Source organism: Ahaetulla prasina, chromosome 5 (genome assembly GCF_028640845.1).
Source record: "Ahaetulla prasina isolate Xishuangbanna chromosome 5, ASM2864084v1, whole genome shotgun sequence".
NCBI lineage: Eukaryota > Metazoa > Chordata > Lepidosauria > Squamata > Colubridae > Ahaetulla > Ahaetulla prasina.
In genome coordinates this window covers 138,098,732-138,124,521 of record NC_080543.1, presented here as the reverse complement: position 1 = coordinate 138,124,521, position 25,790 = coordinate 138,098,732, and the positions used below count along the sequence as shown (strand labels likewise).

At 42.6% G+C, this 25,790-nt stretch overlaps 1 protein-coding gene across 4 annotated transcripts in view; it reads left to right on the top strand.

The window, feature by feature from the left end:
* Positions 1-20,700, top strand: part of CTBP1 (C-terminal binding protein 1) — a 69,832-nt gene extending 49,132 nt beyond the window's left edge. For 3 of the 4 annotated variants that reach the window (XM_058184485.1, XM_058184487.1, XM_058184488.1), the window contains 7 exons: positions 5,371-5,515; positions 9,035-9,241; positions 11,132-11,346; positions 15,391-15,521; positions 17,444-17,571; positions 18,202-18,319; positions 19,690-20,700. In XM_058184485.1, the coding sequence (XP_058040468.1) occupies positions 5,371-5,515; positions 9,035-9,241; positions 11,132-11,346; positions 15,391-15,521; positions 17,444-17,571; positions 18,202-18,319; positions 19,690-19,876 (1,131 nt within the window). In that variant the 3' untranslated portion in view covers positions 19,877-20,700. The remainder of the gene's footprint in view (positions 1-5,370; positions 5,516-9,034; positions 9,242-11,131; positions 11,347-15,390; positions 15,522-17,443; positions 17,572-18,201; positions 18,320-19,689) is intronic. The other variant, XM_058184486.1, reaches the window with a different exon arrangement.
* Positions 20,701-25,790: the final 5,090 nt, after the last annotated feature.

Here is a 25,790-nt window from a genome sequence, read left to right as displayed (position 1 = left end):
TAAGCAAACAATTTAATGATCCTCCAAACGGGGTATATGAAGTTTATTCATTGCTGGATTTGTAAAAACCATTATGTCAAACCTTCCATTAATAAAAGAGGTTTAAAAAGCTTTTCTTTCTTCTCAATCTTTGTGGAGGAGCGTATTAGAATTCTTCCTCGTTTTGCTTTCTGCATTTGCAAACTGTAAAACTGTCAAATTTATCTTCTGCCTTTTATTTAAACAACAACACAACTGCTTTCCTTGGGGCAGTTATTTTTTTTCCTAGTCTTTCTAATGTAATAAGCCACAATGTTTGGAGGGAAGTTTTATTATTATTATTATTTTAAAACTTTGCCTCGAATACAGGAAGGTGCTGTATTTTTCAGCTTTGCCTTTTTTTAAAAAAATTGAATTTATATCCCGCCCTTCTCCGAAGGAGATGGCGCTGCACAGGTAGCTGAGTTTGTAGAGTGGAGTTGGTGAATATAGGCAGAGAAGAGGGAAGGAGTCATTTTAATTCACCAACGAAAAGGATGAAAATATATGTTAGGAAGTGTCATTTGGTGTCATCAGGATTATGGGAAGTAGGGATGCGAAGCTTGGCGCTAGTTGCATGTTATGCTTCAGCGAACTTAAATTGTGGAAGAACTTAGGAGTGACTTTGGGAGGGAAATTGAGGCGTGTGTTGAATGGATGCAATTTAGGGGCAGGATGAGTCATTTAAACGATGTGATGGATGGCTGGGAATGAGATGAGAATACAAAACCCTTGGAGAGAATCAGAACTCTGATTGTTCTGAATACATATTTAAAGCAAAAGTCAGTTCATCGCTGCAAATAGAAACGGAGAGAATCAAAAATCTTGACTGATTTGTTTAATATGAAAGAGAGAGATGATTGGTGAAGGATGCTAAACCCGGGAGAGGGTTTGAATTTGGGATAAACTATATTTTGGTAGTCCAAAAGGTGCTTTTTCAAGAGGCAACTGGACTTACCTTTTGTTGTGGTCCGCCAGCAGCCTGCGGAGCTGGCAGCAGAGTCGGACAGTGAGGAGGCTGGGGAGGAACATGGGCCAGTCCTGGAGTCTGGGGAAGGCCCGGACGAGGGCTCTGCGTCGGAGGCAGAGATGGGGCCAGGGCCATTTGGGAGTTATGTGCGGACTCTGGAGCCTCCAGAGTCAGACAGCAAAGAGTCAGAGGAACAGGAGGAGCCTGTTCCTAGTGCGCGCATGCGCAGAGCTGCCAGAAGGCAAGAGCAGCTAAAGCAAAAGGGACAACTCGGCAGTAAGGCCAGGAGATGATTGGCCTCTCCCATAAGGCTTAAAAGAGAAACAAAGGCACTTCAGCCTTTTGCAGGAAAGCAGCGTTGCTAACTCTGTTTTCAGTCGGTATCTCTTGTTTGTTTCTGAACTCTGTGGGACTTTGCCAAATAAGGCCTTTGGCAGGGTGTTAAAGAAGATAAGGGTTGGTGATTATCCCAAAGGACTTATTCCGAAGGACTTTTTTTGCAACTAATTGGGACTCACCTGGGAATGAACGTAATTCTCCGCTGTTACAATAAAATAGGTTTTTGGGGAGGGACTAATTGTGTATTGTAATGACTCAGTAAGCCTAGGTCACAACATCTTTGTTTTTCCTTGAAGAGGTTTCACTTCTCATCCAAGAAGCTTCTTCATTTCTGACTGAAGAATCGAACTGTTAGTCAGAACGGAAGAAGCTTCTTGGAGGAGAAGCGAAACCTCTTCAAGAAAAAACAGTCTAGCACTTTTGAGACATCCATGACCCGGATGACTGTGACTCTCCATAGACATACTGTATAATTTGGTAGTGTTAAGAGTAGTCTTGGGAGAAAAAAAACACAGACCTGGGAGATGAAGAGAAAGAAACTAGATTGAAAATAAAATAACAGCAGGGAGGGAAAGTATAAATCTTATTCAGAAAAAGAACTAGAAGATAGATTAAACTTCCCCTGAATGAATGGAAAAGGGATGTGAAAGGTGGGGTGAAAATAATTGTGTTAGACTGCCAGTGAAAAGTTGTTAATGAAGAAAATGAAAAAAAAATACGTAGGATGGAACGGAGACACAAAAGGCTGCAGATAAAAAAAATGCATGTGAGTGAAGTTTGCTGCAATAAAAAAAAACAAGATTGAAAGGAAGATGTTGTGTAATAGAGAAATGATAATTGCAAAGAGGAGGGAGGATTAAAATAAGTAGAGGGAAGGCAGGATTATTTTGAGGAGAATGAATGACTCTAAGAGGGTGAGAACATGAAGGCAGGTATGGAGTTAAAAAGCAAGAAGGAGACATGATGTGATCTGGGGTGAAAATGGAGTGAAGGAATATATTAAAAGGTTTGCATTGGAAGGATACTGAAGTGCCGAAGAAAAGAATGAAAACGAAAGTTATAAATATTCTGCTCAAGAAAAAAAAGTCATGAAAAGAATTAATAAATGCTATGAAGATGATGAAAAATAGTAAGGCAGCAGGTGTTGATTGTGTAACCAGCGAAATATTAAAATATAAATGTGTTATATGGAGTGGGTGTGTAATATATTTATGGATAGATAATGAATATACAAGGAATGTTTGTGGTAATATTGACGGTCAGAGTATGAATGTATGAGTACTTTTATGGGGAAAGGATGTGATTGAAAACCTGAATTAATGTCAGTGAATAAGAAATATTAATTTGATTGTTAGGTTGTAAGATGCAACGAAGAATATTTTTGGATCTTAATGTTGCAAAAACCAAGAAAGTGCTGTATGTATTATAGAGAATCCATTCAGGGGAACCAACATTTGTGAGGTTTGATGGTCTAATGAACATTCACCACCAGTGGTCTTAAAGTTAACTTGGGATCATAGGGCTAGAAGGAGCCTTGGAGGTCTTCTAGACCAACCCCCTGGCCAATACGGATTGCTAATCCAATCTTTTCTTGACAATCTCCAGTAAAAGCAGGACAAGAAGCAACGGATGGAAACTAACCAAGGAGAGAAGCGACCTGGAATTAAGGAGAAACTTCCTAACAGTGAGGAATATTAACCAGTGGAACGGCTTGCCACCTGAAGTTGTGGGCGCTCCATCCCTGGAGTATTTTAAGAAGAGACTGGATAGCCATTTGTCTGAAATGGCCTAGGGAGTCCTGCTTGAGCAAGGGGTTGGACTAGAAGACCTCCAAGGTCCCCTCCAACTCTGTTACTCTGTTATTCTTTGTATGATCACGTTTACCCATCCCATCAAGCCCAAAGAAAGTCCAGAATAGGGATATTCTGCCACAGGCAGGGGGTTAGACTAGACGACCTCCAAGGTCCCTTACAACCCTGTTGTTCTATGTTCTAACTCTCTTTAGATTCCATCTTAGGTACTCAGCATTTCCCTTTGTCTCTTTTCTTTTCTCTCCTGTACCGTCTTTTCTTTTATTTCCAGGCTGAATCTCCATCTGATGAGCTTCCACTCATTGCTTTTGTCCTGCCCTCAGGAGAATAGAATTAGAGTCGGAAGGGGCCTTGGAGGTCTTCTAGTCCAACCCCTTGCTCAGGAAAAAAACCTGATACTATTTCAGACAAATGGTTGTCCAATCTCTTCTTAAAAACTTAAATGGAATAAATTGACCCCCCTCTTCTCTGTGAGTAGAAGTATTGGAAGATGGGTCTCATGTCTCCTCCAAGCCTTCTCTTTGTTAGGCTCAGCATATCTAGTCCTGTTAGCCTCCAGACCTCTAATCATCCCTGTTGCTCTTCTCTGCACACTTTCTAGGGCAGGTGTTCGCAACCTTGGCTCTTTTAAGACTTGTGGACTTCAACTCCAGCTTTGCTGGCTGAGGAACTCTGGGAGTTGAAATGCACAAGTCTTAAAGTTGCCAAAGGTTGGGGACACCTGTTCTAGGGTCTAGAACTAGATGCAATATTCCAAGTGTGGCCTCACTAGAGGAGTATAAAGTGGTACCATTACTTGCTATCTACCAGCAAGTTTGAAAAACCACGAAGCAAATAGATTTAAAGCAACATTAGAAACTTATGAGATATTTCATATCTGTTTTCTAGTCAAAATCCACGTATGCATGTTAAGCTTTAAACTAAAGAAATTATTTTTAACATTATTGTAATCATTAAAGGAATATTAAAAGTAGTAAGTAATGCATACCAACAGTAGTGTAAATTATACAAGAAGTTAAAAAATGAACTCTGAAACTTGAATTCGAGATAAAAGATCGTTGTGTAGAAGAATAGGTATGGTTTTCAGTTAAAATTAAATTCCGTGTCAGGTTTACTTTTTAAAAATAAAGTGGGTTTTTTTTTAAGACATGGAGGCACAATTTAGTTAGCTGTTCTTACCTAGAAGGAATCAAAAGTCTTTTCTGATAAAGGGCATATAATTCTTTGCAGCTGCTGACATATACAATACCAATTCAGTATATTTGGAAGGGTTGTAAGGCATTGTAAAATTTAATTTAAAAAATATCTTAGAGGGTTATTGCCCTGGGATTTTAACTTTCAAAATTCATTCCATTTTCCAATATTTTGAGCTTTACTCTATTTGCTACCACATATGAAATAATATCTGACAGCTTCTTATATTTCCAAGAAGTTGAAGAAACAGGGTTTCATTTTAGAAGCAAAGGACTACAGGAAATATGCTGAGGATAAAACAGCCTATGCCAATTTTCTCTGAATATCACATTCAAAGTAAATGTCATCCCCTTTTTCCGTTGAAATTCCCACTGTGCATCTCTAGAACTATATTTATATTCTCTGTTTGTTTAATCATGCAGTCTGCGACTTGTTCAGATTCTTAGTCATAGTTCGCTAAAATTTATCCCCGATGCCTACCAAATGATTGGTATTACAAGATGTTCAGATTCAAACTTCTCCATCTCCTGCCTTCTTTCTGTAATTCTTTTTATGGTCACATTGCTTATTTGAAGAAGCGAAACCAGCTGAACCCAGAAAAGCACCATATAGTGACTAGACAGTGGAGAGAGAGAGAGAGAGAGAGAGAGAGAGAGAAGTGGGATGGATGGATGGATGGATAACATGGATAGATAAAGACATAGTCGATGGATGGATGGGTAGGTGGGTGGATGGATGGATAGCATGGATAAAGACATGGATGGATGGATGGATGGGTAGGTGGGTGGATGGATGGATAGCATGGATAAAGACATGGATGGATGGATGGATGGATGGGTGGATGGATGGATAGCATGGATAAAGACATGGATGGATGGATGGATGGGTAGGTGGATAGATGGTAAAATGGATAGATAAAGACATAGTCGATGGATGGATGGTAAGTATTTCAGCTCAGCGGCAGGAAAGGCTTACTACTGGAACATAGTTTATTTCGTCCTTGTAGGGAAAATTACTGGATCTCTTTTTGTGTTTCAGGTACTGAATGAAGCTGTGGGGGCCCTGATGTATCACACCATCACTTTAACCCGTGAGGACTTGGAGAAATTTAAAGCACTTCGAATAATTGTTCGAATTGGAAGTGGTTTTGATAACATCGATATCAAATCTGCTGGTGACCTAGGTATTCTGTCCATCCATGTTTTATTTATTTATTTATTTATTTTATTTATTTTTGTCACACAGTCTATATAAGTGTAAGCATGAAAGTAACTATATAATAATATATAAGCATATATATATAAGTATAAGTATGTAATAACTAAATTAATTAATTGAATGTAAAGAAAGGAAACAATAGGACAGGAACGGTAGGCACGCTTGTCCTCTTATGCACGCTCCTTATAGACCTCTTAGGAATGGGGTGAGGTCAATAGTAGACAGTTTTTGGTTGAAGCTTTGGGGATTTTGGGAAGAGATCACAGAGTCAGGTAGTGTATTGCAGGCATGAACAACTCTGTTACTGAAGTCATATGTCTTTAAGAGCAGCGACTGTTAACCAAGTTGGGGCGTTAAAATAGCAAGACCGATCTTGCCATAGTTTGGAAGGTGGGCTTCCTTCTTTGAAGGGATCTCTTCTAGCTTTCACGGAGATTGAAACCTGAAAGTCTGAAGGAAAACGGGGTTTGGTTCCAGGGGCCCAGAAACCATGTTCTGAAGATCAGTGGGTGAGCACGGCTGATGAAAATATTGGAAGCAAGATAATGAGAATATGGCAGAATGAAAGCCCAGCTTGTATTTTCACACATGCATAAAATTGGTGGATGGATCAGAGCTACATGCCAAACCTGGAAAGTCTTTATTTCAGATGAGAACTGGTCTGCTTTTACCCACCGAAAGTTTATAAAGACTGTTTATACACCCTTAAATTGTATTTATGTATTTACTTGTCACTTTGGCTGCCTGTTGTTTTCTGGGCAAGGTTTTGGAAGGGGTTTGCTCTTGCTTGCTTCTCAGGGCTGAGAGAAGGTGACCAGCCAGGTGCCCTCATGCCTAAGTGAAACTAGAACTCACGGTCTCCTGGTTTCTAGCCCTGTGCCTTTCACCACTACGCCAAACTGGCCCTAAATTTTACTGGGATGTTATTTTATTGCATATATTCAGTAAGTTCTACATGGTGGCTGTTTCTTGCCTTACACCTGCTTGCAAAATCTCAGTAATATAGATTCATCCACTCAAATTACAGTCTTAGAAAGATTTGGCACTGAAAACGAGGCAGTTTCCTCTCCTAACAGCATCTGCTTGCATCTGAATGATGGACCTTCCCCCACTCAAATATGAGCTTCAACTTGGTTTTTCTATTTCTGTGATATTTTCCCTCCTTTCCTGTTGGGTCTCGTTTTAGCTTGCAAACGGAAAGTATTCCTTTTGGACATTGTCAAGGGTAGTTACTTTAGGTCCTTCGTTTTAATTTTACTTCTAAAGGAGAGAAACAGAAGTTGGTGGATGCTCCCAACCCTGGAGGCTTTTAAGAAGAGACTTGACAGCCACTTGTCTGGAGTGGTATAAGGTCTCCTGCTTGAGCAGGGGGCTGGACTAGAAGTCCTCCAAGGTCCCTTCCCCCTCTGTTCTTCTGTGCTGTTCTGTCAGCTCCAAATGTTAGGTTTTGTAATGCACTAAATTGGCAAGTGATTGGCCTCCTAATGCTTTAAAAGGGTGAGGGGCTTTGGGTCAGACCTGATGTTGTGTGGAGGCTGTATGTCTTTCTGATGCTTCAGGAATCGTCTGTCCTGCACCAGGTCCATCCATGGATTCCCTATTCTGACATGTTCTCAGTTCCTCACGAGGAACCTGGAAGGAATAAGACTCAGTTCTTACTGGGCAGCTCTCGTTCTCTCGTTTATTTTTTAAAAAAGATTAGTTTGTTTCTTTAACTCAGGAAGTGATCAAGGACTGTAATGAAACCATGTGCCCCTTTTCCTTCTGGGTAACCAACTTATTTCTGCTTCTGAAGGACTTTGCTTGAGAACTTCATCTCATGATGATGCAGTCGATTCCCAGGAAGGAAAGTTCTGGAACTGAATGAGCAGTTTAAGAGGCAGGTGGGCTGCGTGCCATTCCTTGTCCAAAACCCCCTTGGATGTTGTCCTAGCAGCCCTTTCAAATAACCATGGTGTCAGGGTTCCAAGTAAGACACTTAACAAAGGAAGACTCCAAGGCTTGAGTTTCCTCAAAGTTCCATTTTATTAGAGATGTCATACTGGCACGTCTGGGAAAACCCGAATCTGAAAGCTTCCAGGTTTTCCCCACCCAAAAGGAAGCCCAAGTCCTGCCCAACACCCACAACTTCATCACATGGCCCAATCAATTGCGCCCTCCCAAGTGGAGAGGCCTCCCATTTCCAGCCTTCCAGGTGCAGGGCAAGATGTCCTTGACTCTCTGAGAAAGGAATGTTATTATGACTATATATCACCCCAGCTCCACACAATCCCCTCTCCCAGTTTCCCACAGGAGTAAATATGGCAGGTCTGAAGGCCCAATGCAAAAGATGGCTTCCAGGCCTGATACGTGATTAGTGTGTCTCCAGTATGAACTATCACAGGCATCTTATATATTATCTTGGGTTTTCTACCTTTAAAAAAATGTTTCAAGTTGGGGTCAGGCTTTGTCCCGAGTCAGGGCCCACTCGGCCTCATAGAAAAATATTTGATTGTGTAGATTTGTAATCTGGCAATATCCCTCTCTTAAATTATAATTTCGTTGTATGGGGCGTAATGACAATAAAGTAAACTTAAACTTATCTCGTTGAGCTGTTTTAAAATCATATTGCAACTGGATGCTTATTATACTATAAGCATATAGCCACTTCCTTGAGAATATGCCTCATTTAATTGGGTGGCAACATTGATTATTTGCAGCAATTTTAATCCTAAAATCTCTTGTGCTTTTCTGGTCGTCATCTATTTTTTAACGTACCAGAAATCTTATGTTTCTAATAGAATTGCAAAAAAGCCTTCTGTACTTTTTAAAGCCATTCATTTAGCAACTGCCCAGAGTTGTAACAGCACTGAAAAAAATGACGCAATTGTTTTTCACGCAACCGCTTCAGCATTCCTTCAATCATACGATAGAAATGAGGCAACTGGCACATATCTACAACTGTTGTGTCCTTATGGGATCATGTAACCACAATTTGTGACTTCCCAGCCAACTTCCAACCAGCAAAGTCAAGGAGGGAAGCAGGCCTCCCTTAACCACTGCCTCGCTTAGGGACAGAAATGTTGGGCTCATTTGTGGCCATAAGTCAAGGTCTGCCTGAAGGTTATTGGGTGTCCAGTTGACTCTTTCCTAGAGCTGCTCGAGAGTCGGCTTTGTCGTCCGAGTGTGAAACCTCATCATCTCTTTGTTGGAGTTTGTTGCAGCACACACAATTATATACATAATAACACGTAAGGCAAATATACAATACCCATGCTGGTTTTTCCAACGTGGTGGAGAGAAGAGATTGTAAGTAGGTACAAACACAGGCCGGGGACAGCAGAGACAAAACCTCTCCTATACACAGAACAGTTAAGCCACGCCCGGGCTCCAAACTGTTTCAGTCACCAAGCAGCCCTCATTGGCTGACCTGTTGCTATGCCTATTCTAGTTCATGAATCTATCTATACTTTACGCTCTTCTTTCCTCTGCTTCCTTCCTGAAGGGATCGCCGTTTGCAACGTCCCGGCTGCGTCGGTGGAAGAGACGGCGGATTCGACGATGTGCCACATCTTGAACCTCTACAGACGAACCACCTGGCTGCACCAGGCTTTGCGAGAAGGCACGAGGGTGCAGAGCGTGGAACAGATTCGGGAAGTGGCTTCTGGAGCAGCCAGAATCAGAGGAGAGACGCTGGGCATTATTGGGCTAGGTGGGTCAAAATGTCTTGGTGTACAGCATCGGATGCTTCTATTGGTCAGTCGCTAAGTTGTGTCCGACTCTTTGCGACCCCATGGACCTAAGTGCGCGAGCCCCCCACACCCATCCTCCACTGTCTCCCAGAGTTTGCCCAGATTTCATGTTCATGGCATCAGTGACACCATCTAACCATCTCCTCCTCTTCCTTCCCCTCCTCCTTTGGTCTTCCTTCTTTCCCAACATCAGAGTCTTCTCCAAGGAGCCCTCTCTTCTTACTTAGTGGCCAGTGGAAGACAAGTCTCCTGTCCTTCATTGCCTCCTAGAGTTTTCCCATTGCATTGATGACACCATCTAACCTCCTCTACTGCCTTCTTCTCTTTTCGCCTTCCATCTTTCCCAACATCAGGGTCTCCTCAAGGAGTCCTCTCTTCTCATTTGGTGGCCAAAGTGTTTGAGCTTCAGCTTCAGGATCTGTCCTTCCAAAGGACAATGAGAGTTTATTTACTTCAGGATCGACTGGTTGGATCTTCTTGCACTCCAGGGGACTCTCAAGAGCCTTCTCCAGCAGCACAGTTCAACTCCAACAGTCATACATGGTGGTGGTTCAGTTGCTGGGCCATGTCTGACTCTACACAACCCCACGGACCATAACATGCTGAGCCCCTCTGTCCTCCACTATCTCTCAGAGTTTGCCCTAATTTCACATTCATTGCATCGATGACCCTATCTACCAACTCCTCTTTTGTAGTCCCCTTCTCTTTTCTCCTTCCATCTTTCCCAATGTCAGGGGCTTCTCCAAGGAGTCTCATTAGGTGGCCAAAGTAGTTGAGCCTCAGCTTCTGCATCCGTCCTTCCAAAGGACAGACAGAGTTCATTTCCTTTAAGGTTGACTGATTTGATCAGTTGCCTAGGGAATTCTGGGAACTGAAGTCCACACATCCTAAGGCTATCCAGGTTGAGACACACTGTTCTAAATAGCAATAACAACAACACTTAGATTTTGATCCCGCTTCACAATACTTTACAGCCCCTTCTAAGCGGTTTACAGAGTCAGCATCTTGCCCTCAGCAATCTGGGTTCTCATTTTAGAGACCTGGGAAGGATGGAAGGCGGAGTCAACCTTGAGCTGGTCAGGATCAAACTCCTGGCAGTGGGCAGAGTTAGCCTGCAATACTGCAGTTTAACCGCTGCACCACCACGGCTCTGGTGGAAGCTATTCAGAAGCCAAGGGCAACCCACACGGAGCCTGCAATACAGGTGCCCCCGGTCCTCATTGGCAAGTGCTGGGAAGCTTCTGGGCTCCTGCATTTGGTAACCAACTGAAGCTTCCCAAAGGGTCTTCAAGGCAGTCCCACAAAAAGTACATTGCAGTAGTCTAGCAATAGCACTTCTTAGACTTTATAGTGCTTTACAAAGTCCGTATATAGTGCCCCTAACAATCTAGGTCCTCTATTTTACTGACCTCGGAAGAATGGAAGGCTGAGTCAACCTTGACCCTGTCAGGATTGAACTCCTGGCAGTGGGCAGAATCAGCCTAAAATATTGCATTCTAACTACTGTGCCACCATGGCCCTATAGATAGACAGACAGATAGAAATAACAATAGCATTTTTTGACTTATCTACCACTTCTTAGTGCTTTACAGTCCCTCTCTAAGCAGTTTACAGAGTCAGCCTCTTGCTCCCCCAACAATCTGGGTCCTCGTTTTACCCACCTTGGAAGGATGGAAGCCAACCTTGAGCTGGTCAGGATCGAACCGCTGGCAGTGGGAATGCAGAGTCAGCCTGCAATACTGCATTCTGGCCACTGGGCCACCCCGTACAATCCAGATTTGCAAAAGCGGGCAGTAACGCCACTTGCATTGTATGAAAACCTCCTTCCTTCCTTCCTTCCTTGCCTGCAGGGCGAGTGGGTCAAGCGGTTGCGCTGCGTGCCAAAGCCTTTGGCTTCAACGTCATTTTCTATGACCCGTATCTCTCGGACGGCATCGAACGGGCTCTTGGTCTTCAGCGGGTCAGCACCCTGCAAGATTTGTTGTTCCACAGCGATTGTGTCACCCTGCACTGCAGCCTCAATGAGCACAATCATCACCTGATTAATGACTTCACCATTAAACAGGTAAGGACCTATCAGAGTAGGCAGTGAGGATCATAACTCTTTATATTGCAGTTGTGATTGTCCAGGGGATGTTACCTGCAGCAGTGGTGGTAGAAGCCTTGGGGAAGCAGGGCGGTCTTGCTACTTGCTATTGAAGCTGCGTTATAATAATAATAATAATAATAATAATAATGTTTTAATTTGTATACCGCCCTTCTCTCGAAGGACTCAATAAAGGAGAATATTTGTAGCTCAGGGTTGAAAGGAGGGCTTCTTGGTGCTCTCTGAGCTTGGCTGGTTTTTTTGCAGATGTTTCATGACCCAACTAGGGGACGTCTTCAGTGTCAGAAGGGTGTAGTGTTTGTGGAGAGGAGGAGGAGGAGGACTCTGGGGTCCTTGGTGTTCTCTGAGCTTGGTTGTTTGTTTGCAGATGTTTCATTACCAAACTAGGTAACGTCTTCAGTGCTAGAAGGGTGCCGTGTTTGTGGAGAGGAGGAGAAGGTCCTCAGTGCTAACTGAGCTTTTCTTCCAGACGTTTCATTACCGAACTAAATAGCATCATCAGTGCTAGAAGGGAGTGGGGATTGCTTCCTATTTATACATGATGGCTAGGATTCCCTACTGGCACTGTAGTTTGGGTATTGAAACATCTGCGAGAAAACATCCATGCAGCTGTATTATTATGGTCTGCACGAGCAGGGGAAGCATTCTGCTGTGCAATTACGCTACATCCCTGCTCACTTCGGTGTGTCATGTGCCGTTGATCTGTCACCAGGTTCTTTTGGGGGAGATGACCTCCTGTAACGCTATCACCCATCTTGTGTCTTTATTTACTTGTGCAGTTAAAAGTTAAGAGTTGCCACATCTGGATATTTCTGCACTCTGATAATTTCCTAAGTATTTGGCTGTGGTGAGGGACTGGCGCCCCCTTGTGTTCCAAGGGAGTAATTGGAACTCTCTTGTTTTATTCTATATAAATTTATACAGAAAATGACTTGTGGAGAAGAATAAATCAAGTTTCAGCAATGGCTGGAATCTCTTAATTTCCCTAGAATATTTTACCCAGCTAATCCTCTTGCAAAGACTTCTCGTTCAGCGACGGTTGTAAGTGAATGAGGGAGTCTTGCAACTGGTCCTTGAAGATACAACCTTGCAGTTATGTAATTTGTGCAACGGTCACTCAGTTACGACCGTCCCAACATCCTGTGGCCACGTTTGTAACCTCTGCTGCTGACTTCCCACCCAAACTCAGCAGGCAAGCCAGCGAGAAGTTGCAAACGGTTATGACACTTAACAACTTCATGGGGTTCATTTAGTGACTGCAGCTGCTGTCCTAAGTTGGCACGGTCACTTGACGTTGGGATTTAGGAGTGTGTTGGTTAGTGACAGAGTTGCTGGTCCCAATTCCCATCCTTAAGTGGGGACTACCTGCAGTCACTCGTTTAGACTTCATGGGTAGGAACGGAGGTTGGTTTTATTTATCTTTTCCTGTAGAGTGAAATAGAAGATCTTGCAGATTTTTCTACAGAGGTTCCTCTGAATTTGCTTGTCAAATTGCGCAATTGGCAAAGGGTGTGATGATTCAGGAGGCCTTAGCTAAACTTTTTAAGGCTCTGCTGCTTCTGTCTGGTTTTGTCTGAGCATTCAGCTTCCCTCCGTACCATCATGAGTGCAAGTCAAGAGTTTGTGTCCTCTGATGGCCCTATTTTCTCCCCCTCCTTTTGAGACAGGTTGCAGAAACTCTGTGTCTTTGAACCCTACGGGTTTTAAAATACCCCTGGGGTACAGGATGCTTCTCAAAAGCTTGTGGAATAGGAAATAAATAAGCCTCAGTGAATTTTAATCGGCTGCCTTGTTGCTACAGGATTTATATAATTTTTAATCCTTTCTTATTGTCATAATGGCGAGAACTGTAGAAATGGGGGATTGTTAAGTCAGAATAGATAAAAATTTACACATCAAAAGGAGATAGATTGGATCGGGCTTCCGTTCATGTTTGAATATTTTTTGGAGCCCTGGTCCTCTGATCTGACGCTGAATTTTCTGAACTTTGAATCAGATGAGTCTGAACAAGCATTGAGTCTCGACGTGGAAAGTCTAGCCACTTGTAGAACAAGATTAACATAATTTGCAAGTGAAATTCATAATGTGTTTCAAAATGGGTATTATACAGAGAATTAAAGATAAAAGGATACCATTTATTGCACTCTTATAAAAGCTTAAACAGTTCTTATTGAAATAGGTTTGGTTATAAAATAAGCATGTTAATGAAAGTTTCTTTCATCAGAAACCTTCACTGGAGGAATATCAAACAGATAGGTGTTTTCAATTGCTTTTATGTTCCCAGCTTTGTGTAATGCTGGACAACTCTAAATAAGGTTTTTTTATTGGTCTGATTGACACATTAAAAGTAAAAGAGAATTTCAGCTTTGCATCATTGGGTGTTTTTGTTCATGATTCTAACTAATTAATGGGAAAAAAGCACAAGGAATCCTGTTAAGGTGCTGAATAGGTCACGAGAAACCACGTGGTTCTTTTTCCTGGAAGACTGAATGGATCTATCACCATTGCTCTGCCTGATAAACTAGGATATTAAAAGGGTTGGGCCATTGTTTAAATGACATGTGGAATGATGTTTTTCCCATTTGTTCAGGAGATAGTTAAGTGTGCTCCGTAATCTTTCTCATATACGTAATTGCATATTTTCTTCAGAGAACTCTGTAAGGACTAGGGGTGACATGATAGCAGCAGTCTTCCAATAGTTTAGGGGATGACACAGAGGTCAAGCTATTCTCCAAAGTACCTGAGGGCAGGACAAGAAGTAACGGATGGAAACTAACCAAGGAGAGAAGCAACCTGGAACTATGGAGGTTGTCAGTCATCCAAGTCATGGTTGTTCCAAAGGTGCTTTTTCAAGAAGCAACTGGACTTTCTGTTTTTTCTTTGAAGACGTTTCTCTTCTCATCTAAGAATCTGGAGAGCTGGAGAAGCTTCTTGGAGGAGAAACAAAATGTCTTCAAAGAAAAACCAAAAAGTCCAGTTGCTTCTTGAAAAAGTATCTTTGGAATAACCTAGAACTAAGGAGAATTATCCTGACAATTACAGCAATTAATGGAAGGGCTTGCCTCCAGAAGTTCTGGGTGCTCCATCATTGGAGCACTCAGGTTTTCAAGAATAGACTAGACAACCATTTGACCGTGTTAGATTTGCAAATGAAAGCTTTGTTGCAGCTGTGTTACTGGCCATTTTCTTTTATTCTGTTACAGTCCTCTTTCTGTTGCTGTATCTTGCACTTATTTGTTGTAGCCAGGTATGACTGGGTCCAAAGGAAAAATGACCAGAAAAGCCTCTCCAAAGCAGAGTGGTGCAGTGGACATGTGCTGGGCCTGTAACCTGTTAGAAATTCTGAATACAGCCCTACAGAATAAATAGTGCACAGTCCACATGTACTTTCCCGCTTCCTTGTCACAGTTAAGCAGAAAAGCACATGTTGACAGTGCACTGTTTGTTCTGTAGAGCAATATACAGAATTTCTAACAGACCAGGATGGTATAGGACCGTGATGGCAAACCTATGGCACACGTACCAGACATGGCACACAGAGCCCTCTCTGCTGGCACGCACACCGCCACGCCAGTTGAGATCTCTGTGGCATTTCTTTTGTGAGCTTCTGTTTCCCTGCAAACAATGAAACAGAAGCTCACGAAAGAAAAAGATCTTACCTCTTGCAGCGCTGCCGGTGTTGGGATGCCCCGCCTCCTGCTGGCCAGCTGGTCTTTGGGTCTCTGCTTCACATGCGTGCATGTCCACGCATACACACATGCATGTCCATGCATGCTCATGGGCACGCATGTGCACATACATGTCTGTGCATGTGCATATTTGCACCTTTCTGTTTGGGCATGCGCAGACACGCAGTTTGGGCATTCGGTGTCTAAGAGGTTCGCTATCAATGGTATAGGGTCTCTTGCTTGAGCAGTGGGTTAGACTAGAAGATCTCCAAGGCCCTTTCCAACCCAAATATTCTATTAATTGCACGATGCTTCGTCTTTTCACACCCAACAGATGCGACAAGGGGCGTTCCTTGTGAACACAGCTCGCGGAGGGCTGGTGGACGAGAAGGCCCTCGCACAAGCGTTGAAGGAAGGCAGAATACGGGGAGCAGCCTTAGATGTCCATGAATCAGAACCGTTCAGGTGACTGGACTTCTCATCCTTTAAAACCAGAGCTCGAAGGCCCTTGAAATAATAATGCCATCCCCACTTTGTGAAAATGCGTAGTATTTATACACAAACCAGACTGATTTGAAAATCAGCACCCAAAATACTTCGAGAGCATTTGTGGTGTTTGCATCAGAGCCTAAAAGGCATGGACCGCATAGAGAAACTGGGAGATGACCTTGAACTGGACTGTTCACAGATAAAACATTTTATTTCACAATAAAATATGCAGGCTTGGATGAAAGGAAAAAAAAAAAGGAACAGATCCTTTAAAAAAACAAAGCTATCTTATTTTACTCCATTTCATCATTTATGGAATTCTGTAGAGGAAAATTAGCTCTCTCATTAACGCCTGACATGCCCAGATCTTTTAAAATCAGGCTAAAGGTTTAAATCTTTTTTTAAAAAGAAAGAAAGAAAAGGAGTTGTTTTCCAGTCAAGCTTGACTCACAGTAAACTGTATGGACTTGTCTAGGCAATTTTCTTGACAATATTACACAAACGGTTGGCCCTATCGTGTGTGTGTGTGTATGTGTATGTGTGTGTAGGATATATTGTTTTTTAATCTCGTCTAGCCTCCAGCTTGGGGATCCCTGATCATCTCTCTTCTAAGTACAAGTAGAAACCAAACTTCTAATAACTATTTGAAATCAGCCCAATATGCTTATGAGTTAATTGTGAAGATACATGGCTGGGCTGAACTACGCAACTCTTGTGTGGCAACAAAGTTAAGTCTACTTGAGCGGTTGGTTGTTTTTTTAATCATTTTTTCAAGCCCATTGAAGGTTTCTGAGTCTTTAATCTAATACAGATACAGCCCTCAACTTACAACAGTTCATTTAGTGACCGTTTGAAGTTGTAACGGCTCTGAAAAAAGGGACTTATGACCGTTTTTCACACTTACGACCATTGTGGCGTCCCCCGTGGTCACTGATCAAAAGTCAGGCAGTTGGCCATTGACTCACATTTATGACGGTCGCAGTGTCCCGGGGTGTGTGTGTGTGTGTGTCACGTGATCCCCTTTTGTGACCTCCTGATGAGCCAAGTCAGTGGGGAAGTCCGATTCGTTTAATGACCTAACTTAACACAGGCAGTGATTCACCTAACAATGGTGGCAAGAAAAGTCGTAAAATGGGTCAAGGCTCACTTAACAGAGTGCTCACTTAGCAACATAAATTCTGGGCCCAATTGGGGTCACAAGTCGAGGACCACCTGTGTTTATAGCCCTCCTTTCCCACTGTGTGGGATCCCAATTCCCATAACTCCTTAGCCAGAAGATGAGGAGCTTGGGGAAAGTTGTCTTGGAGCTACGACGTGTCATTCTCAGTGCTCACGATGGTATAAAAGTTCCTCAACATACAATCATTTGTTTAGTGACCGTTCAGAGTTGCAACGGCTCTGAAAAAAGTGACTTACAACTGGTTCCTGCACTTATGACCGTCATAACATCCCCATGGGGGTCACGTGATCAAAATTCAGAGGCTTGGCAACTGGCATGTACTTGCGACGGTAGTAGCGTCCCGGGGTCACGTGATCCCCTTTTGTGACCTTCCCAGCCAGACAAGGAGGGAAGCTGGATTTACTTCATTACTTAATGACCGTGTGATTCACTTAACAATGGCAACACCATGGCAAAAAAAAGGCTCGTATAAAACTAAGCAAGTCTCGCTGAACAACCGCCCTGCTTAGCGACTGACTGAAATTCTGGTCCTAGCATTGGGCATAAGTCAAGGAGTAGCTATTTTGTAAGCTGACATGGAAGTCAGATCCCTCTGGTTGAATTTTTATCTGGCCACCCATCGGAGCTGCAGCATTAGATGAGCAAAGTTTCAGAAGAGATGCGGGCGGGAGGAATTTTATTCAAGAAGATCTAATATTTGGGGGTTTTCTTCCCTCAGCTTTAGCCAAGGGCCCTTGAAGGACGCCCCGAATCTCATCTGCACGCCCCACGCGGCCTGGTACAGCGAACAAGCCTCGATAGAGATGCGAGAGGAGGCAGCCAGGGAGATCCGGAGAGCCATCACAGGTTAGCAGCCATGTTCTTTTCATGTCTCGGGAGATCCTCCATCATCCACCTCACGATTGTCCCAAAGGGGCTTTTTCCAAGAGGCAAATGGACTTTCTCGATTTTCTTTGACGATGTTTCGCTTCTCATTGAAGAAGCTTCTTCAGTTCTTCTTCCTCCGCATCGAAGAAGCTACTTGGATGAGAAGCAAAACATTTTCAAAGGGGTATCTATGGAGATTCTCCGTCCTCCAGGTCACGGTTGTCCCAAAGGTACTTTTTCAAGAGGCAACTGGACTTTCTTGGGTTTTCCTTGAAGATGTTACGCTTCTCATCCACGAAGCTTCTTCAGTTCCTCTTCAGAATTGAAGAAGCTACTTGGATGAGAAGCAAAGGAATGTCTATGGAGATTCTCCATCGTCTGGATCATGGTTGTCCCAAAGGTGCTTTTTCAAGAGGCAGAACTGGACTTCCTTGGTTTTCTTTGAAGAGGAGACATTTCAGCAAGCTTTGGAAAACACAAGAGATTGTGTGCCACGATAATGATGGTGTCAGCTGTGGCCAAAAGGTGTTGACTGTGCTTTTGTTACACACACTTTCCCCAGAGCACCAGCTTCAATGTTTATGCGGGTGATATTTGCCTCTTCCCTAGGTCGTATTCCAGACAGCCTGAAAAACTGTGTCAACAAAGAACATTTGACCACCGCTACACACTGGGCGAGCATGGACCCCGGAGTTGTTCACCCGGAGCTTAATGGTGCTACTTACAGGTAGGACAACTTCAACTCCATTTCCATCACCTCCTGTGGAGTCCAAAATGGGAAACACCCATTCTCTACTTTGGGATGTTCTACCACGTCCCTGTTGTGACCGAGGCCCAAGTAGTGATTACCAAACACAATTAGTCCTGAACAAACCTATTTTATTAAAACAGCTGAGAATTAATCCATTCTCAGCTTGGTCCAAAACAAATCCTTTATAAATAGTCCTTTGGCCTTATCACCAACTTTGTTGTCTTTGACAACCTGCCAAAGGCTTTTCTGGGCAAAACCCCCATGAAGTTCAAGAGACGCTGACAAGAAGCAATGGAATCAACGTTGCTTTTCCACAAAGAACCCAACAACTCTTTGCTGCTCTTTTAAACTTTATGGGAGGGGCCAATCATCTTCTGGCCTTCCTCCCGAGTCGTCCTTTTTGCTTCAGCTGCTCTTGCATGTATCTTTGCATGTATGCACTAGGAACAGGCTCCTCCTGTTCATCTGCCTCTCTATTGTCAGCCTCTGAAGGCTCCGGAGTATGCACATCACTCCCAGATGGCCTTGGCCCCAACTCTGCTTCCAATGCAGAGCCCTCATCTGGACCTTCCCCAGCCTCCAGGACTGGCCCATTGTCCTCCCCAGCCTCCTTATTGTCCGACTCCGCTGCCAGGTCCATAGGCTGCTGGCAGACCACAACAGTCCCAAAGACCCGAGATGTCCTGGCGGTAGACGACTAGGTGATACAATAGAGGAGAATATTTGTAGCTCAAGGTTGAACTGTGGAGTCCTTGGTGCTCTCTGAGCTTGGCTGCTTTCTTCTAGACTTTTCATTACCAAACAAGGTAACATTATCAGTGCTAGCTGGTTGAAAGGTGTCTACATGCAAATTCCTCCCATTTGTGTGCTCAGCGAAGTTTGGAATCCAGATGTGGTACCAGTGGCAGAGATTATTTATAGCTCAGGGTTGAACTGTGGGGTCCTGTGGGGTGGTTTTCTTCCAGATGTTTCATTGCCAAACTAGACAAGAAAACAAACCCAACTCAGAGAGAATCTCCTCCTCCTCCTCCTCTCTAAAACTGATGCTGTTTCCTAGTTGGGTCATGAAACACCTGCAAGAAAACCACCAAGCTTAGAGAGCACCAAGGACCTCACAGCCCTCCTCCTCCTCCTCCTCCTCCTCCTCCTCCTCCTCTCCCTCTCTCAAACTGATGATGTTCCCTTTTGTTGGGTAACAAAACATCTGCAAGAAAACCAACCAAGCTCAAAGACCAGCAAGGAACCCCCAGGAGACACGGTCTCAGGGTTCTCCAGAAGGGTTCTGGCTTGGTTGAAAGCCACGATTCCCCGTAGGTATAACGGCCCGGCCTTTCCTCCTCTTTCAGCAGGTACCCTCCTGGTGTTGTGAGCGTGGCTCCCCCCGGAATCCCCACCGCTGTGGAAGGCATCGTCCCTAACGCCATGCCCTTGTCGCATGGCCTTCCTCCCGTAGCTCATCCCCCCCACGCTCCTTCTCCCGGCCAGACGGTGAAACCGGAAGCGGATAGAGACCATCCCAGCGACCAATTGTAGCCTACGAGAAGTTCATTCCCGATGTAGATGGTTGCAACTTTTGGAAAGCGCGTGGTGAAACATTCGGACAGATGCTGAGCCACAAGGAGAACCAGGAGAGCAGGTCCCTCACGTTTTTAAGGAACTGGTCCAAGATGCAGCATCCTCATGAGCAGCGATGGGAGAGATGATGGAACGAAGGTCTGAAAACTTTATTCCTCCATATAAAATGTAGTTTGTCCCTGTCCAGTGACCTGAATCACAAGTTTTCTGTATTCCTGTGGGTTCTTTGTTAAGCCAGAGAAGTTAGTAGTTAATTATATCATGAATGTACTTGTCTGTGTACAGTTTTTAGAACATTAACCAAGGTTTGTTTGCTCAGTGGTCAACAACAACAAAAACACACAAAGAGAGGCATTTGACAAACCACTTTAAAAAGTTGAAAACTTTTTTTGTTTTGTTTTTATATGTTTAAAAAAAAAATGCCCCAAAATTGAGGCAGTTGATGAAACTTCTCAGGATAATGACTCCCACCCCACTTCTATTTTTTTTCCCTTTCTTTCTATGCCATACAGTGCATTGTTTTTTCTACCTTCTTGTCTTATTATTTCATTATTTTTTTTAAAAGAATAATTTAATAAAACGCAAAAACTTTTCTCCTGATTTTGGCATAAATTCCCCACATTTCAGAATGAAGATGTTTGAAAGAGATTTTTGAGGTGCAAATAAAAAGTTTTTGTATAAACAAAAGTCATGCTTTTTGTTTTTGTCACCAGTTAAAAGTATATATTATTGCTGAGGTGCAGGGAGAGAAAGAGAGAGAGAGAGAGAGAGAAAGAAAGAGAGAAAGAGAAGAGAGATTGACTGAGAAAGGCGAACTAGAGTTACCGAAAAGTAGAAAAATATTTCATTGCCTACATGGAACTCCTTCCCAGTAATGTCGTAGGCTAGCAATATTTTGCGTTAAATCATGTTTGTGATTGTATCCATTTGTATGAATTATTTTAAAGAAATAAAAATTCCAAACAAACCACACGCGACTCTCTTTAATTCCTTTTCTTGACGTCATTTATTTCATGGCCGCATTTCATTTTGGCGTGGCTTTCCTAGAAATTAAAAAAGTATTTAAAAAACAGGGTTTTTTTTCCCCTCTAATGCAGGCTGGAAAGAATTCGTGTCTTTGCCAATTTCTAACAGAAAATTGGAAGGAGATGGGAAACATCGCAAGCGGGAGTCAGTTTTTAATATGAACAACAATGTCAGTAGAAATTTTAATTTAAATAACTAAAGCAAATAAGAATTTTAGCCTTCTTTTTCCTCTGTATTTTGCCTCTATGTATGAAAATATGTTATTTGAAGTATAAGTCAGATTTCCTTGTGGAATTTAATTTTCCACCAAATTCCTCCAACAAAACAAAAGTGCTTCCTTTTTTTTTTTCATAAACTCTACCCAGCTTACATTCACACGACCCAAATGAAGATTGATCCAGGCAAGATTCTTGGCAAGATTCTGCTTCCTTCAACAGTTGGAGGTCTTCAGGTTGCCTTTCTGTGTGACAGGTACAGGGTCCTCAAGATTGTCTTGACATTATGGTCACCAAAAATGACCATCTCAGAACCTCAGAAATTCCTCCTCCCTCAACACTTCTTCCATCCAATGTCCTACGGACATTGTCCGTCAGCTGAGTCCCTCAGTTACCACACCGTTGATTTGATTTCCCTCCAAACCAACTCAAGTGGAAGGTTCTGGAATTAATCAATTTCTTGAGCTGTAGCCCAGCCGCTTATTAACTCCACTAAAAAGATTGATTCTGTTCAGCCGTAATGTTCAGGAAACACTTTATATTGGCTGAAATGTTAATCTTCTGGAATTTTATAGACGGGTAAGTATAAAACCCTTTCAGCTGGCACATGCTGAATTATTGCGTCTTAACTATGGATTGCAGGTCACTGGGAGCAAATTTGGGAATTTTGCTTCAGAAATATGGTAGTTTCACAAACCGACAAAAGTTTTGGTCATGCTTTTATTCTTCATGAGACAACTTCACGATGGGCTTTTGAAGCTTTTTTTCACAAGTGGTGTCTTAATAACTATGCTCGATGGATGGCTAGCAATGTCCACATTCCCTAACCTAGTAGAGTAGAGTAGAGTAGAATAGAATAGAATAGAATAGAATAGAATAGAATAGAATAGAATAGAATAGAATAGAATAGAATAGAATAGAACAGAATTTTTTTTATTGGCCAAGTGTGATTGGACACACAAGGAATTTGTCTTGGTGCATAGGCTCTCAGTGTACATAAAAGAAAAGATACGTAAAAGCCGGAATCTTGAGGATACTAACCTGAGCTTCCACAGCATGGCCAAAGTGTTAACTAGAACATAGATCTGGAAAGGACCATGGAGGTCTTCTACTCCAACCCCCTGCTCATGGCAGGAATCCTGATCCCTTCCTTCCTTCCTTCCTTCCTTCCTTCCTTCCTTCCTTCCTTCCTTCCTTCCTTCCTTCCTTCCTTCCTTCCTTCTCTTTTCTTTCCTTTCCTTTCCTTTCCTTTCCTTTCCTTTCCTTTCCTTTCCTTTCCTTTCCTTTCCTTTCCTTTCCTAATTTCTTTCCTACTTCTTACCTTCCTTCCTTCCCAATATTTCTACCACCACCTCAGCTTCTCTTTCCTGTGACTTCTTCCTGCAGGGCATCCGAGTCAACACTCCCATTTTCTCAGAACTCCCCGTCTTGGCCTTTTCTTTGTATTTTCCGTGGCTCGAGAGAAGTGGAAGCTCCTCGCTCTCCATTTCATTGGCATCTGGAGAGCTCACCCGGGGGACTCTGAGACCATCCGCCTTGACTGCAGAAATAATTCTAGGATGAATCTTACTTTGGAAACCTATTCAAGCCGTGTGTGCCAGATGGCCTTTCATGCTTCAGCCTTACAAGGTCTCCTCCCTCCGACCTGATTAGAAAAACAGCCCAGTAATGTAACAGTTCTAACACATTGGCTTCTTAACATATTTCATCGAATCTGAATCACAAAAGCTCCTCCTAAACTTTACATTTATCTAAAAATTCACAATGAAGCTGCCGCACCATTTGCAAAATCTGACATAGAACAGAATCACAGGGTTGGAAGAGACCTTGGAGGTCTTCTAGTCCAACCCCCTGCTTGAATATGATACCTTATACCAGGGGTCTCCAACCTTGGTCCCTTTAAGACTTTAGGGCCGTGGGTGGCTCAGGCTGTAAGACAGCCTGTTATTAAACACAGCTGCTTGCAATTACTGCAGGCTCGAGTCCCACCAGGCCCGAGGTTGACTTAGCCTTCCATCCTTTATAAGGTAGGTAAAATGAGGACCCAGATTGTTGTGGAGGCAATAAGTTGACTTTGTATATAAATATACAAATAGGATGAGACTAGAATAGAATTTAGAATTTAGAATTTAGAATAGAATTTATTGGCCAAGTGTGATTGGACACACAAGGAATTTGTCTTGGTGCATATGCTCTCAGTGTACATAAAAGAAAAGATACGTTCATCAAGGTACAACATTTACAACACAATTGATGATCAATATATCAATATAAATCATAAGGATTGCCAGCAACAAGTTATAGTCATACAGTCATAAGTGGAAAGAGATTGGTGATGGGAACTATGAAACGATTAATAGTAGTGCAGATTCAGTAAATAGTCTGACAGTGTTGAGGGAATTCTTTGTTTAGCAGAGAGATGGCCTTCAGGAAAAAACTGTTCTTGTGTCTAGTTGTTCTGGTGTGCAGTGCTCTATAGCGTCGTTTTGAGGGTAGGAGTTGAAACAGTTTATGTCCAGGATGCGAGGGATCTGCAAATATTTTCACGGCCCTCTTCTTGATTCGTGCAGTATACAGGTCCTCAATGGAAGGCAGGTTGGTAGCAATTATTTTTTCTGCAGTTCTAATTATCCTCTGAAGTCTGTGTTTTTCTTGTTGGGTTGCAGAACCGAACCAGACAGTTATAGAGGTGCAAATGACAGACTCAATAATTCCTCTGTAGAATTGGATCAGCAGCTCCTTGGGCAGTTTGAGCTTACTGAGTTGGCGCAGAAAGAACATTCTTTGTTGTCCTTTTTTAATGATGTTTTTGATATTAGCTGTCCATTTGAGACTATTGCCTTACACAATGTAAGCTGCCCTGAGTATTCGGAGAAGGGCGGGATATAAATGTTTAAAAAGAAAAAAAAGAAAAGAAAGACTTGTGGACTTCAACTCCCAGCTTTGCTGGCTGAGGGACTCTGGGAGTTGAAGTCCACAAGTCTTAAAGGGACCAAGGTTGGAGACCCCTGCCTTATACCATTCCAGACAAGTAACTGTCCAATCTCTTCTTAAAAACCTCCAGTGATGGAGGCACCCACAACTTCTGAAGGCAAGTCATTCCACTGGTTCATTGTCCTCACTGTCAGGAAGTTTCTCCTTAATTCCAAGTTGCTTCTCTCCTTGATGGGTTTCCATCCATTGTTTCTTGTCCTGCCTTCAGGTGCTTTGGACAATAAGCTGATCCCCCTCTTCTCTGTGACAGGTCCACAAATATTGGAAGATGCTATCATGTCCCCCCCTTGTCCTTCTCTTCATTAAACTAGTCCTACCGAATTCCTGCAAATGTTCTTCATACGGTTTAGCCTCCAGGCCTTTAATCATCTTAATTGCTCTTCTCTGTGTTCTTTCTGGGGTCTCAACATCTTCTTTGTATCATGTTGACCACAACCGGACTCAGTATTTCAAGTATGGCCTCACTAGTGCAGAGTAGAGCAGGACTATCACTTCATGTGATCTTGAAACAATCCCTCCGTTGATGCAGACGGCGTTAGATTAATTAGATGACGTCCAACTTTTCACTGAATTATTACAAATCCATCATATTGCCCGAAACTTCTCCAGTAACATTCCCAAAGGACAACATCAAGTAGACTGAAATGGAAGGCGATGGCGACAGCTGGAAGATGTCAACAAGAATTGTCAGAAGTCCCCGAAACATGGGAGGAGACAAAACTTAGTCTTCTCACCCCAAGCCAGCTTTCATTGAAAGGAATTCCTTCCACTGAACGACAGACTTCTGATGTTACCAAAGTGTGGGAAAACATCAAACGTCTTTCGTTCCCATGATAGCAAAGGCCATCACATAAGAGACTGAAGACAATCCTGCCCCATCGGGGTAAAAATAAATAAATCAAGCAATGATCGAAAACTTTGCAAGAACTTCATTCCGCAAAAGAGTTATCTGACAAAACAGGTGACAGATGTACAATGAATCCTACACTGCAAGATTTTCTTTCCTCTATTCAGTTCTAGAAATGTGTTCCATCTCCTAAAAAAAAACATGAACACAAAAAGATACAGAAAAAGAAAAACAGAAAAATCCGAACAGAACACACCTGTCATGTTACAATTTTTTTCTTTTTCGTTGGAAGAAAACTCCTTGAAGTTAAAGCAGAATTATTTGTACCTAAGTGCAATATACTGTATGGAGCCCACTCTCTGAAAATTAGCTTTAGCAAAGTAGGCAGGCTAACCCACAATTTAAATCAAAATATCGGGCAACCTAGTAATGCAATTAGAAGTACAATATATTAGAATAATTTTTAGAAAATTATTTTTTAAGGTAGCAACTAGCTTGTTGGAATCAACGAAGGCCAATAATGCTTTTTTTTTTTGTAATACTCTGGTTTCTTTTCAGATCGTATATATTTTTTTAGCCCCAGATCAGCATAATAAATGCTGCGTGCCCTAAAATCATTTTTTAAGAAAGCTCTCAGCTGCTTTTAATAAGTAGGGATCTCACCTCGGTTACAGAACCAAATCAGACTTCTTTCCCTTCATAATTGGAGTTTCACCTGAGCTCTACGTGAAAAATGTATGCATTTTGTTTTTTCTAAATAACTTTATGTGGGAGCCTGTGTTTAGGTAGT